Here is a 15301-nt window from a genome sequence, read left to right as displayed (position 1 = left end):
CACATTGTGCGGGATGGTGTACACGATGAAGATCCATTATCTGTCACCTTTTACATTAGATTACCCAGGTTTGTTTTTGTTTATTTATTTATTTTTTTGGGGGGGGGTCCAGGATGAGGCAGGAGTTAGTGACTCCATCAAGGTGAATACTGGCACTTATAATTACCTATAAAGATCCGGGAATGTGTGCAATGCAGTGGACTAACAGATGGAACATGATCTCTTTTTTTTGTTTGTTTTTTTAAAACATTGTTTTAAAAGGGTAGGGACTCAGTAGCTTCAATACAAATGTCCCTCTCTTCACACACATTTACACACACCATGAATATTTCGTGCCAGCTAATTACTCCTGCCACCTATGCTGAAAAACAGGGCCAAAATGGCGACTCTGTGCCTAATTTTAGGTCTTTATTTTAAAATGTTTACATGAAGAAGCTCTATTCAAAAATATCCATTCACTTGTTTCCTTGCTGCATTACAAACATGAAACAGTTCACACACACATATGCTTTAGTACAACGTGGTAAGTAGGTTATGATTCAGAGCCAGAGGTTTTTCTTAGGGTAAGCTCAGTGGAGACACATTTACATAGAAAAATTGCACTAAACCTGCTATTACTTACTTCAGGAACTATATGATTATGAAGCTGCAGTGTACAGTACGCTAGGCTAAACACAATGAGAACATTTGGAACAGAACCAAAATATATTTTACTTCTTTCTGCTGCCTTTAACAAGGGTAACCTCTTCGTCACACTAGAAATCAGTCATAGTTGTCACACAGACATACACGGTACCTGACAGTGCTTTTGTTTTGGTGCTTAAGTCACATTTTCCTTGGCATTTTTCTTTTGTACCTTAAAGGTATGCAAGCCCTGACACAGACACCGGACAAATCTCGATCTCGACCACTTCTATCATTTCAGTGTGTTTGTGTCAGTGGAGCAAAGTCCTCAGATTGAGGAAGTCATGTTGCAATATGTTTATCTTTTTATTTAGATTTTTAATTTCAAATGTTTTCAAATGACATTAAAAAGACAACCGTTTTGTTCATTGTGATGTGTTCCCAAGTTTTGTAAGGATGATGATACCGTAAATGACCTTGTAGGGTCACTGACTGTGCGTAGGTTTGTCTGCCTTTAATTATATATTGGTCATATCTTGCTTGATTACTTTAAAATCATGTGCTTGTTAATCTGCATACACACACACACTGGTCTGCAACTGCGTTTTCATGTAGTTTGGTTGTTCAATTGCCATACTCTTGACTTTGTTCGCTCATACCCCAGGGGTTGTTTCCCCCCCCTATTCAGTTCCACTCATTTCCCTCTTAGCAGCACAACCAAAATTAATAGGAGAGGGTACAGTATTGTCCAGAATCACCCTCAGAGCTTAGTTAGTTGAGCTGTTTACAAAATCCTGAAACTGTGCAGCTAAAATAACTTTGGTTTTGTCTGAGTACTTTTGAGTTTTCATTTAACTTTTGGAGCCAAAACCTAACTTACTGTCATATTACATTTTGATAAAGAATTAATCCTAAATACTGGCCATGCATTTATGTGTTTGGTATAACAATTATGTGAAAACGTTTATAGAAATCTGCACTATAGTGTAAGCAAGAAAGGGTGATTTCTGCCAAACTCAAAACAGGACCAAAGCTTAGGTTAATTTCTCTCTGGGTTGTTTCTGGATAGTGCCACCGTTCTCTTATAAATGTGTCTGTGAAATATACTTGCCAACAGGCTATAGGAGCAAACTGAAGGCCTTTGATATGGGGTGTTAGGGAACACATCTGTTTTTTGAGTGTATGAATGCCAGTAGCCACTGCAGCCCACATCTACTAGCATACACTGAGAAAACTGGGCCCTGTGCTTGGAAGGGAAATCTCTAATGGCATGCAAACGTAAGGTGACATTGGTAAGTTAACGTGGTTGCTTGCAAGATTTTGTACCTCTGTAGCACTTACATCCACAAGAAAGTTTGTTGTGCATGTACGGCTGTGTTATGTGGATGCACATCAGTGTCTGAGGGCCTGGTACGAACAGACTGTGCCCCCTCCCTCCCCTCCTAGTTTGTTTTTCTGTCTTTATTTTCACTGTTTTGTCTCACTTGATTTGTATAGTTTATTTTGTATAAAAATGAAAAGTGAAACAAAATATTTATAATTTTGTATAGAGAAAAAAGAATGTTAAAGAAGGACAAACTTATTTTTTATTGTGTTGGCTAAAAAACAGCGCCAAGAAAAAACATTACAAAAATGGTCATTTCTTGATTTGTAGCTAATGTGTGTTCACTACAGCAGCTAAGAGAGGCAACAATAAATTCATTTTGAACACAGTAACAAACTGGTCCAGTCTGGCTGAGAACCTCCTTCATCCCTCCTCCATTACTATTCTGCGAGCGTTCACATTCTGGCACTGACGGACTAAGCAAGCATGATAACATCATGTGATGGGAGAAACATTTTGCAAGAGAACAACAGATTTGTGACCCTCTGCTATACACATAAGATCTTTTCTAAGATACTGAGTCAGGACATTTCAAATTTCATGTTTTTCCACAGCTCAGCTGCCACAGTGAGATTTTATCATCTTAAAAATCTATTGGTTCCCTCTAATCCTCTCATGGACCCCAGCACCAGTGCCTCTGCACAAAGGCGCTAAGAAAACTCTGCATAGCAAATATTTGACTGCCAAGCCCTTTTGGCTTTGGTAACACAACCCAACAGTGACACCTAGTGGAGTCCCTGGGGCACACAGCGGGGCTGCAATACATGGCTACAGATGTCCACATAATTCCTCTCACCATAAACTGAAGTGATTCCATCTCAAGATGGAACCAGAACTGGTTTTGGTCACAGAAAACCTAAACAAGTCATTTTAGTAGTTCTCTATGTATTCCCTCCCCAATATAAAACTAAATAAGATAAATACAGATAAATACATCAGAAATTTGTCTCAAACGCATCTAAATTGCAGTGAAACACCAGCTGGCTTTCTGAAGTCAGATGAGAGTGAAACTACTAGTACTGGAGGAAGGAACAGTTCAACATCTTAGGCAAATTCACATTCTGAAGAAGAGTTACATAAGAAAACTGACTTCATGCTCTCATGTCTGAGAAATACAAGGCACCAACCAGTAGCTGCTTAGCTTAGCTAGGATAAAGACTGAAAACAGGTAAAAGTGAGCCTGGCTCTGTCAAATGCTAACAAAATCTGCCTACTAATGCTCACTAATTAACATGTTGTGTGTTTAACCTGAACAACAATGATCTTTCTGCCAAATGTGCCGCTTACTTCAGAGTCCCACTTGTGGAACACCCTCCCCTGACCTCAGTGGTACTTCCTCCAGCGATCACGTTCTGCGGAAAAAAACCCAGCTTCCAGTTATGTCTAAATCAATGATCATTACATGAAGCAATGTTGAGAGTGATCCACACACTTACTTATGTGAGGGTAGCTCCAGATGTAGCTGAGCACACAGTATCCTGCTAACAACATGCCCACTCCACTTACACCTCCTTTCTTAACATCAATATACCTCCTGTAATACCACTGCCAGCCTGAGGGAAGCAATGGAGATGAGAGGAATCACAAACATGTACAACTTCATACTCACATTTTTTACTAGAATAGTGGTAGTTTGACATTTTGGAAGTAGGATTATTTACATTCTTGCTGAGAGTCAGATGAAAAGATAAACACTGCTCTAATAACTGTAATGTAAATATAAAGCTGGAGCCAGCAGCTGGTTAGCTTAGCATAAAGACTGGAGACAGGGGTAGCAGCTAATCTCTCAGAGTAACACATGTATCTCTGTGAGATGTGTGTGATACTGACCTCTGTGGACCATTTCCAAGGCATCTCTTGGACATCTGGGGGTTTTGCAGGCCAGCCACTCAGGCAACTCCCTCAGCCTCACCTGTCCAAGATGCCGCAGTGCCAGTCCACCTGCAATTCATGTTACCAAAAAAAAGAGTCAGTGCCCTGACACAGACAAATGCACACATCCTCTTTCCTGTCACTAGAGCTGGGAATTGGCAAACATTTCAATACAAGTGTTCATTCAATAGTGAAACCAAAACAATCCTGTTTTTAGAATTTCGCTTTGAGTAATATAAACATGTTCTTCTGCAACACTCTTTTTAAAATGTAACAGAACAGGCAGAAGTTCTCAAAACTGATAAATGTTGTCCAAACACAATGATGCTAACAGGAACTTTGCCTGATTAAAAATGACAAAATTATAAAAATAATAATCAGAAACAATCTAATCAAAGACTAAATAAAGGCTGTAACTACTGATTATTTTCCTTATGATTTAACCTGCCTGTTATTTTACTGATTCATTGCTCAGTCTATAAAACATGAGGAAATGGGAAAAATCCATCCATTCATTATCTATACTGCTTATCCTGAAGAGGGATGTGGTGGGTGACAAATGTCCAGTGTAATTGTTTAATTGTTAAATCGTCTGAACTTTGACTGGTAGTGTAAATGTTTAGTGTTGTCTAAAGAACAGTTTAAAGATATATAAGAAACTGTACTGTAAGATAAGGAAAAGCAGCCAATCCTCACATTTAAACTGCTGGGTTCAAATGAAATAATGGAAATGTTTGGCATTTTTTTCTGTCAATCGATTATATGAGTAACTGACTCACTGTTGCAGCTCTAAGCATGAATCTAACCAGACACAGAGTCAGCTAGGCTGAGGCTGGATGCCCAACCCTGCATCCTCTGCCAAATACTAACCTTCAGTTTGACTGTGAGCAGCGCTTTGTTTCCTGACGTCGAGCTGCGACTTCTCTGGCGTCAGACCTTCATCAGGTCGCAATGCCTCCATCCTCACGGGTGGGGCAAGCAGGAAAGGGTGAGGACTGGAAAACTGTGTGGGTGATGGTGATATTGAGAGGGGTCCTGCCCTGTGATGGCCCACCTTCAGCCCCTCGTTTATGTTGACTGGATGTGAAACAGGTATAGGTTGGCTCACCTGAGATGATACAAGGGCAGAGAGGAGGGGAGAAACAGGGTGGGCCAGTTTGGGCTGAGGGGAACAATCACTTTGCACAGGGATTAAAGACTGTGAACTTTTTTTCTTAACTGAGTGCAGCTGTGTGTGTTGTGAACTAGTGCTGGGCAGCTGCTCTGACATCGTTTTAGTTGTTACCAAGCTGCTGTCTTTTTGGTTTTCTGCTGAGACTGCTACTGGACTGAGACTAGTACCAGGTCTGCTTTTGCTGTGGAGGTCATCAACAGTTTCAGTCTGACTGAGCATGCTTGCCCTGCTGGACTGACCGGTGGTTTTAGCTCGACGTAACATGGCTTTAACATCCTGCAGAGTGATCCTGGCCTGGTGACCACTTTCTGAATTCAAGAACATCTTACTCAGAGGTAAGTCCTCAACCTCCCCATTGTTGTCTATGCAGAAGCTGTCTCTTGCACTGGGTCTCTTGCTGCTATTTTCCCTTATTTTAGCATCCGAAGGGTCCGATGTATTTTTCTTCTTTGTCTTTGATGCCTTCTTTTTATGGACATCTTTGGGTTTAATGTTTGTAGACATATGGGCAGGACTGGTGCTGTCTGGATTCATTCTGGTCTCTGGTTGTGCTGTGGTTCTGGAGTTGAGATGATCGGTTAAACCTGACAGCAGGTCTTCTGATACAGATCCGGTTTCTTCCAGGAATTCCTTAAAAACACGTTTGGACTTTGCAGCTTCTATCACTGCAAGGAGACTCTTCTTGTTTGGCTTAGAGAGGGTGGGAGAGGAAGAGCCGGCCATTTTAATTTGATCAGAGAGCTTGTGTTTTTTCTTCTTAGCTGATGGTGGAGGCGATTCAGAATTCAGGGACAATAGCTTTGATGAAGATGTATTTTCATTCTCAGTAGGTGTTGCTGATGTTGGAGACTGCAGTGGTTCAGATACCACAGACACCTTTTTACTCTTCTTTGTATGTAGATCTGTTGTCACTGATGGTGTTTGCATTAACTCCTTTTCCTTTGCTGCTGCCACCTGAGAGGATGGTGTCTGTTGTGCCGTCACATGATGTTGGGTTGGAGGTGGTTTGGAGCTTCCTGCTGCCTTGCAATGTGGCAGGTGACTCTTTAGCCTTTTGTAAGTTTTCCCACAGAATGGGCACACCTCTGTGGAGACAAACAGTGACAGAGTAGTGCTGCTGTATGTTTCAAACAATGTTTAGATGTGGTTAATATGCACAGGGACCAACTTACAATTACTTACATTATCAATTAATCTGAGAATGTTAGAAAATAGTCATTTAATGAATTAGTCGACTGATTAATCAGCAACTATTTTGGCAGTAAAATAATCATTCAGGTATTTTTTTAAATTTACAAATATTTGGTGATTCCAGCTTCTCAAATGAGAGGATTTCCTGCTTTTCTTTGTCATATATCAGTGTAAACTAAATATTTCTAGATATTGAGACTTTTGGTCAAACAAACTATTACATTTGAAGATGTCATGTTCAGCCCAGTGAAGTTATGGATTTTTTTTGGATGTTTTATAACCAAAAGATTAAATTAAATATAAAATAAAAAATATAAAATCAGCTGATTGACTAATAATGAAAATAATTTAGTTGCAAGGCTAATCAAACCTGCACATTTGAGAAGCTGGAACCATGGACATTTCTGCTTGGAAAATAAACGATAAACCAATTATTTAAATGGCTGCTGATTCATCGAATGTTGCTCGGATACTCAATTACTCAACTATATTAAAAACGCTACATGTATATAAACCTATGATACACCAAAAAACTGATATCAACCAAAATCTGATTGAAAAACATTTACAGTATGTATTATTGCACTTTTGCTTTACTTTATTAACTGACCTTGTTATCACTGAAACGAAAGTGCCCTCAGAAGAACTTGCTTAGCGTGTAGTAGGTCTACTTGCATTGTAAGTACTGATACAAATAATAATACATATGTATATAATTTTGGCTGCGATTAAGCCATATGTTTTCTCTGCCGTTTTAACACTTACCTGAGCTCATTTTGAATACATATGTAAAATAGCCAGTCGGAGTGAAACATGTTCCAAAAGTTAGAACAGGAAAGTTGCTGCAGTGATAATAATCTCAATTATCATCGATCATCACATCACACACCAATGCCTCTTTGAAATATTTTAGTTGGACAGATCTTTATTTTCAGAGTTGCAAACATATTGAACTGTGCAATGAAGGACCCTTGGGGTAGCCCGTGATGAGCCTGAATGTAAATGATTCAAACTGTCGCAACATCTGGTTTAAAAATGCTGTTTGATTTTATGGTTGTCTTTAAAACGGCAAGATGAACACATGGCTTATAACGGAACTGTATGATACATTATATAGCGGACAAACACCGCCCCACACGAACATGTAGTGGGTGTGGTGTGTTCACTTAACGTCTCTGCGTCGTAATCGAGATGATTCATTCTTGCCCACTTCCGTTTTCGCGTAAACGTAAATCCCCGAAAATACCGCAACGATTTTAGTGGTCTCTAACAGAAGTGTATCTCAGTTGCTGGCAGTAGTGTTTATTTGGCAGAACAAGACATTTAATGAAATTAAAAGAACTTTCTTGACAGTGGCAAGCCTATTATTGTATTTTTTTCTCAAATAAGCCAACTTAAAGCAATTATATTGCATTTGACAAAAATAAATCTCTCCACAAGATGTTTAATTGATGTTTCTAGGGCTTTCAGCCACATCTCACGGTCTTTCTGTGATTCAAGTAGTATTCGAATAGGTCACGAACCGATTTTGCTCTCACCTATGGTTCTAAACACCTCGTATGCTTTTCTCTTTTAAAATAAGATTAATGTAAAACATATTTTGCCCTCTGCATCATCCTATATTCAACTTATAACTGCAAACTTAGCCTGAGAAAGTTAAGTTAGTGTACCTTTTAAGTAAAAATACACATTTGTTTGCAAATGCACAAAAAGCATTTTTATTGTTTGGACCAATGTTATTAATTACAAAGAAAAATCTAGATTTACTTATGTATAATAACCAAAAGAGGGGCCTAATTTCATTAGAAAAGTGTATTTATTGAGAGGGTTAGAGTGGCATGAGATTTGACACAGGACTGAATTTCAAAAAGGTGATGGAAAAATTAGACAAAACATCTACAGCAAGAGATCATCTTCATTGGAAAAGCAGTGAATTTAAACATATTTAGAATGGAAAACAATGCCATTCCTACAACCATTTACATATAAGAAGACAACCTGAATATTATTTACATGACAACAGATTACGGTATGTACAAGGCTGGGACTGGAAGCAAGGTGAAGCTCAAAGGTGGTTTATATTTGGAGAAAAACTATATTGTTGATGTGAACAGTCCAAGAAAGCATGGGATGCTTTAACAGAGATACTGAGATTATAGCCGTGCCTGGAAGTTGTCCTCAAACAAAGATGGCTGACAAAAATATTCAACTCCAGTAGCTTTTGTCTGAATTATTTTTTTTTTCCCCTCAAATTCAAAAATTTAAAAGGGAAATCCTAAACAGCATAAGCTGTCTGTATAAAAAAAAATTTCAGGAGTTTCTCAGTGTCAACAGAAATTCTCACATGATGGGTTGTATCTTACCACAACAATGTTGGTTACGGTGTATTAAGACAATCTAGGCCAAACCTCTGTACATCTACTAACAGACATTCATCAGTCAAACAGGGCAGGTCTGTCCCTTTAGTATCTAATCAGAGATGAAAACAGAGAGAGATACAGGGGGATTATGGGCCAGCGGTCAAAGCCAGGAGGATACAGCACCATACGCCACCTAGCTAACTATACCGAAGCCTGGTTGAGTCTCACCACTCTACCGCCCAGATTAAGATCAGATTATTAAATTAGTTCACCAACAATAAGATCAGCATTTATGCCGGTTTGGATTCAACCCTGAGAAAACAGTGGACTGCATGTTCACTTACTGGCACATCTGCCTAATGTGCCATTTTTTTTTTTTTTTTTTTGTTACCTTCTAACCAACTAAAAATAAAAGGACAACTTGCAAGAAAACTTGCATCTAAATTATCTGTTTAAGGAAGCAAAGACTGACTTTATTTCTAAAGAGACAGGCACAAATGCAGGATTTAAACAGTGATTGGTCTCTATGAGACATTACGTAGAAAGACACTGTAGATTCAGTCACGCATTTTTCTAGCTTTTATCAGACAAGGTGCCAGTGCTGGAGCCAGTTTCCAAATTTGATTTTCAACTGTTTTGAACACTTTTACTTTCAATCAGTCCTTGTCCCATCAATGATGGCTCCGTGCCGAACATTCAACCTGACAAAGAAAAAACGCGATGGCTGAGAACAGTGCTGCAGTATGTGGGGAAAAAATGATACTGTGCAGATCCAGATCAGAAGCAACCTGTCAATAGACTGCAGGGCCTTAACAACAAGGTTCACTGAGCAGCACTGGGGAGTGCAACAGAAATAATGGAGTGAATTTGGACTGGATGAGATCAGTGCTTAGACACAGGCTGGAAAATTAAATCTGGTACAGATAATCCTGTGTAAATTTTTATCATCTGATGCTTTGCTTACATGTTGTTTGAACTAAGTACTTACTGTATTGCAGCATAGTTATTACCTATGTTTGTTGCTTGGCAAACCGTATATCTGGTCTAGAAACCATTTGCCAGTTTGTAAAGTTCTGGTGGTTTCCACAGTATGTCAGGCACTGGGACCAGCACAGGCACCTTGTGAGGTCAAAAGCTCCAGTGAGTCTTCTACTGTAAGGCAGAGCTCAGGCCCCAGGAGAGTCTTAAGACGAAGCAGCAGAGATGAGATGTTATCAAACATCCAAACCGCCCGTTTGTCTTCCTTGTTTACCACAGAGGGTCTGCCCTACTGACTCGTGCCCATATCAAGCCCTGGACTAACAAGAAGGCCAACTCTTCAGAGGAGAGTAAAAACGAACATAAAAATGGCTGAAGAACACATCTATCGGATTCTTCTGAGGCTGGCGTCTCCCAAATCATCTTCAGGAGCGAGGGGGTGGTCTGGCCCTGTTCAGGTCCTCTACTTTCACAGGTTGACAGAGGTCATTGGAGCATGAGCTGTTTGAGGTTGTCGTGGAGGATGGTGTCCTTGACGTCCCGGAACACCAGCCTGATGTTCTCCGTGTTGATGGCCGTGGTGAAGTGGTGGTACAGGGGCTTCTGAGTGGCGTCGCGTCTCTTGGCCCTGAAGCACTCCACCATGAACGCCTGGATGTCCGGCAGGCTGTGCTCCGGCCCGGTGTAGTCAGAAAAGTAGTCCTTGAGCGGAACGCTCTTCACCTTCTCCTCCAGCAGGTCTGTCTTGTTGAGGAAGAGGATTATGGAAACGTTGACAAACACGCGGTTGTTGACAATGGTCTCGAAGATGTTGAGTGATTCACGCAGCCTATTAGTTTGCCTGTCCTCCATCAGCACCTGTATGAGACAACAGACACATTAACAACAGCTACTACTGTAGTTATTGTACTTAATGGAATGAAACTATTAATAAGATTGGAAAAAAAAATTAACGGAGCCCCCACAAATAGACTTTAATTTTGGATGGCATATCCTCTCTGATCTTTGTGGCTTAAAAAAAAAAAAAAATATCAAACAAGGTGTCTCAGTTTGTGCAACAGTCCCAAACTGTATCCAATTTCTATCCTGTGAATCAAGTCTAAGCACATGCAAAACTAATTCTGAAGAGTTCCAACCTGAAAGCTTTGGCATTGGCTAAACAATGCAAGTCGGGTTAATTTGTTGATGAACAGCCCATAATGTTGTCAGTAAAGTAAACACAAATGATACAGCTCAAGAGCTGTCTGTGTTATTTGCACGCATCATCTTTCCCAATAAGCTCCAGTGACACTGGAGTGGGTAGACTGGGAAACTTAAAAATTCCAACTCAAAAACAGTCTGCCAACATTGTTCACAGAGTACATCCGTGAAAACATATTGAACATGCTAATCCATTTGAGATGGCATCATCTGAGAGCGCCTCTTACAGCAACAAGGCAAAAACTGACTGGGATCCTACCCCGGCTTAGTGTTTGAACAGCCTCTGACTGTGGATCCAGAGCCAAGGCAACAAAAACAAAGCAACAGGAGTGTTTGATGCTGTAGATATGTAACAATGATCTGCTACAGAGAGCAGACTGCTTAGAGAGCTTTAACGCTACTTGTAAGACCCAACACACAACAGCTGGGTTGGTATTGTCACAAATACATGGGGGTATGTGTCGTTTAGAAACAGTGTGGCCATTATATAGTTTGCTAACCAGGGAGCAACTGTGAAGTTTGCATATCTTTGTTCTATAATGAACAAACTTAGGGCATCCTCTTCATCAGATGTGCATATTATACTGTATGAGCCCGAAAAGTATCAGAACCAAGTGTGAGCTGAGGCCTATTTCCTTCATGTGAGCAGTATACTCTATCCACTGTGTACAATTTTAACGTGTACAATGAAAAACAGAGACGGCAAAGGCATTTTTACTGTTTTCCCTGCTCTACTGTAGACGTAACAAACCATGACCAAAAACTAAGACCAACATGAGATTTATCAGGCCGAAATGTTGTGTAAAGCTGATGAACACCACACTGAATCGTACTACTGGCCAACCAGCTGTTGCTATTTAAAAAAAAAAAACAAAAACAAACTTTGCCTTTATTTCTTATATAGTGAAGAAAATTCAGGTATAGTTTGTTCATTTTACACATGCTGCGAGACAAATCACAGCAGTACATCCCAACAGCTGCACAGAATACGAGTGCACGTATTGACACAGTGATCACAACTTAACAAAAAGTCACCAAACATAATCAGCTAGAACAAACAGACTAATGTGACACTTATCAGCCTGTGTATGTTTATGTACTAGCTACATAGTGAGGACCAAAAAAGGTTTCTGCTACAGAGAGAGGACATTTTGGCTGGTCCTTACTTTGTGAAATACATTTTTGAGGGTTAAGACTTGGTTTAAGGGTTCAGGTTAGAATTAGGTTTGGTGTTAGGATAAGGGGCTAGGGAATGCATTATGTCAACGAGTGTCCTTACAAAGACAGAAGTACAAGTGTGTGTGTGTGTGTGAGAGAGACAGAGAGGAAATAAGATGCCATGTCACATCAGCGGCGTGCTTTCACCTGGTCATATTCAGAAGAGGAGACGAGGAAGAGGATGGAGGTGACCGAGTCGAAACACTCGAACCAGCGTCGTCGCTCTGACCGCTGACCTCCCACGTCCACCATCTTGAAGGGAACATTCTTGATCTCAAAGTCATACTCGTGGATGCCTTTGGTGGGCTTGCGGGCCAGCAGGATGTCCTGCTGACTAGGGAGATAGTTCTGGTGGAGACAGAGAAAGACACAGCAAACAAACATGAGAAACACAATCCGGCCCTCTGCTTGCACATCAATGCTTAGAAAAGCAAAAAAAAAACATGCAACAGCTGAAAGTAATATGAATTTGCTTTTCATAGAATCAACAGGCCACTGATTTGTAACTTTTCTGCAAACTTTATTTTTACAAATATTTGGATATAGGTAGCGTGTGGTCTTGTTCTAGTCCATTGTGGGGCAATATTTCATTCACACCAGGCACATTTCTTGTAGGTTTTCAACTGTGTCCAAGCAGGGGGCTTATCTATGTAGAGACGACAGTTGCAAGCTTTGGAAAAATCAGCAAAGTATGACATTACAACAAAACACCTCTTCGCCAAGAGGTCAACAACCACCCTGGTTGTTCTGTCAGCTACCCTTAAACTGTTTAGACATGTTGCAGTATTAACTATAACATGTACACATCTGATTATAACAATCTGTGCAGGCAGAAACAACTTACCGGCTGGCCAAGCTTATCCAGATTATCCAAGAAATACTTCACCGACTCACCCTGCGACAGGACAGAGGAGGAATTTCTGTTAATTCGACACAATTTCTTAGATGCAGTCACTCTAAATCATAAACAGTACAGTATGCATGAAATACACTTTAACTGCTATTACTGCGCTCTATAGAGGACATTTGCTGTGGCATGGAGCTACAACAGCAGCACAAAATCTCACTTTAGCTGACACACACAGTCTTTTTTTTTTTTTTTTTAATAAAACGCATGTCGTCCACAAGCTCAGTCTGCTCTGAGAAACTGAAACAGGATGCAAGTGTCTGGTACTGCAGTAGACACGTGTTTGTAAGTGTGTCTTTGATGTATACAGAAGTGTGGCTAGGTGTGTGTGTGTGTGTGTGTGCGTGTGTGTGTGTGTGTGCGCAGGGGGGTGTTCTTTCTAGGCTGTCCTGACGCTGTTTGTGCGGAATTAGTGCAAGCCTAGACATGACACTGCCCAGACCCAGATGCCTTTCTTTATCTGTGTGTGTGTGTGTGTGGTTCTCCACATAAACCAAAATCTGACTGCAAAAAGCAGAAGAGATTTTCCTCGTCTTCATTCCTGTGACCCATAATATCTCTACTGTGACGCACCACACCTTTACAGAGTTTTGCATGCATTTTGCATTAATGGCACACTATACTAAGACCTGTGCTATAAAACTCAAAGCTTATCAGTAGTAGTTATTATTTGGGTTATATCTCTAAGCACTAGTGTCATGTAGCAGCCATTTCCACTGCTGCTAGCTTAGCTTCTGTTCTCACCTTCTGATCTTTAAAAAACTAACATGACCTGAAAAACCTGTGTGTGTGTGTGCGCGCACAAGTGGGATGTATGTGCAAGGCTAAGATTACACAAGGGAGGAGCAGACTAGTGTGGCACTAAGCTAAAGCCTGCACAAAGCAGAGCTACCTTTCTGTGAAGCTAAACTTAATTCTGCCACAATTCTGGTTTTGTGTAGGTAAGGTAGCTGAAATCGCAGAGACCGACAGTTTTGAAATGGTCAAAAATCACTCATTAAAAAAAAGGAGAAGAGAAACAAGAAGAGCAATCACACTGAGCTGTTTCTGTTCATTGTAAAGCATGACAACGCCTGCAGTTTATGAGTTTGCTGTAAAAGCAAAACTGAAAAAAAGTTCATGTTGGCAGACCGTGCGTATTGTAGCCACTTAACATTTGATCAGACTAATTTTGTGACTTATGTGTTACTCATTGATAAAGAAAATCTCAGTGAGAAGTCAGAAAAAGACCAACACGTGGGGAACTTTGCACAAACAGAGGTTCCAAGTGTGGTTTCAGTCTGTACATGTGTTTTTAATGACAATTACAAGCATGCCTGAAGCCCAGTATGGTTTCTGATGTAAATGCCTAAATAGTACAGTCACAACACACTAGGTTGTATCTGCAGAGGAACAAATTAGTCCTCACTAACACGAAAAACTTTTAACAGCTCCCATCAAAAGCACCCCGTGTTCGGGTTCAGACGCCCACAGGTTTTAGATTTAGTTCACATTTAGACTTGAAGCAAGGATTGACACTCAATTTTGAGAGGTGTGGGACCAGGAAACATTGGTATTTATGCTTTGATAAATGAGAAACAAAGACCAAGACTTTGTCACTCAACTAATTGTTTCCACTGTGCAGTAATCTGTGTGGTCATGTGTCACAGCTCTACATACGCTAACGGTAAAGAAGGGTAAAAAAAAACAAACAAAAAAAACTGCCAGCCTGGAAGTGTAATAATAAATGCTGCAACATTTCCTGCTAAAATATCTATAAAATGGTACATTATTTCCTAAAGGTGGCCTCCTCAATTTGCTTGTTTTTTTGTAACCAATAATATAAAAAACATGAATAAATCGTTGCCTGTTAATTAGATCTGAAAACTAACAACTGATGAAATATTTTACCTTTGAGTGTTTGTGCCTTGGGTCATGCCTCAGTTTAATGCACGACACTTGTGTTACGGGCTGTGTATAGTCGGTAGTTTATTGTGTTCCACTCTTTGTTATGCTGGACTGTGAATGTGTGTATTTTTGTTTATTTGTTTTATAGTAGATATTTTAGTTTAAGTTTATGTGTAGACAGTTTTATGACAGCGTAGAACACACCAAACAAAACTAAATGTTTGGGTGTTTACATTGTATGTATTATGGGCAATGTCCTTGCTGACAGATTCTGAAGGGTGTAGTACATTTACATTACATTACATTTTAAGAAGCAAATTACAACTACTTGCAGCCTCTAAAATGTGAAAATTTGCCATTTTCTATGACATTTAACTGAATATTATTTTAGCTTCTGGACACAGAATGTGTGTGTTGTGTGGCACTCTTAGTGTTTGTGTGCAAATAATGCCAAATGGGAGAGCTGAGGCTCTGTTTGTAAGCATAAAGCTGTTTAAGCACAGATG

General features: G+C 40.0%; 2 protein-coding genes across 2 annotated transcripts in view; both read right to left on the bottom strand.

Moving 5' to 3' along the window:
* Positions 1–98: 98 nt before the first annotated feature.
* Positions 99–7223, bottom strand: si:dkey-21c1.4 (uncharacterized protein C17orf80 homolog). Its single transcript, XM_020613871.1, has 5 exons — positions 7011–7223; positions 4751–6139; positions 3839–3949; positions 3445–3561; positions 99–3360 (listed from the first exon to the last, which is right to left on the bottom strand). The coding sequence occupies exons 1-5, from the start codon at positions 7018–7020 to the stop codon at positions 3332–3334; spliced, it is 1656 nt and encodes a 551-aa protein (XP_020469527.1). The 5' UTR covers positions 7021–7223; the 3' UTR covers positions 99–3331.
* A 1330-nt stretch (positions 7224–8553) lies between these two features.
* Positions 8554–15301, bottom strand: part of LOC109967924 (guanine nucleotide-binding protein subunit alpha-13-like) — a 9050-nt gene continuing 2302 nt past the window's right edge. Inside the window, exons 3-5 of the mRNA XM_020613836.1 lie at positions 12846–12896; positions 12149–12349; positions 8554–10441 (exon numbers count right to left, since the gene is read on the bottom strand). Of these exons, the coding sequence (XP_020469492.1) occupies positions 10070–10441; positions 12149–12349; positions 12846–12896 (624 nt within the window). The 3' untranslated portion in view covers positions 8554–10069. The remainder of the gene's footprint in view (positions 10442–12148; positions 12350–12845; positions 12897–15301) is intronic.

Source organism: Monopterus albus, unplaced genomic scaffold, assembly GCF_001952655.1.
Source record: "Monopterus albus unplaced genomic scaffold, M_albus_1.0 scaffold139.1, whole genome shotgun sequence".
Classification (NCBI taxonomy): domain Eukaryota; kingdom Metazoa; phylum Chordata; class Actinopteri; order Synbranchiformes; family Synbranchidae; genus Monopterus; species Monopterus albus.
Note: the sequence above shows the minus strand (reverse complement) of the source record. Positions and strands in the feature narration are given on the sequence as shown.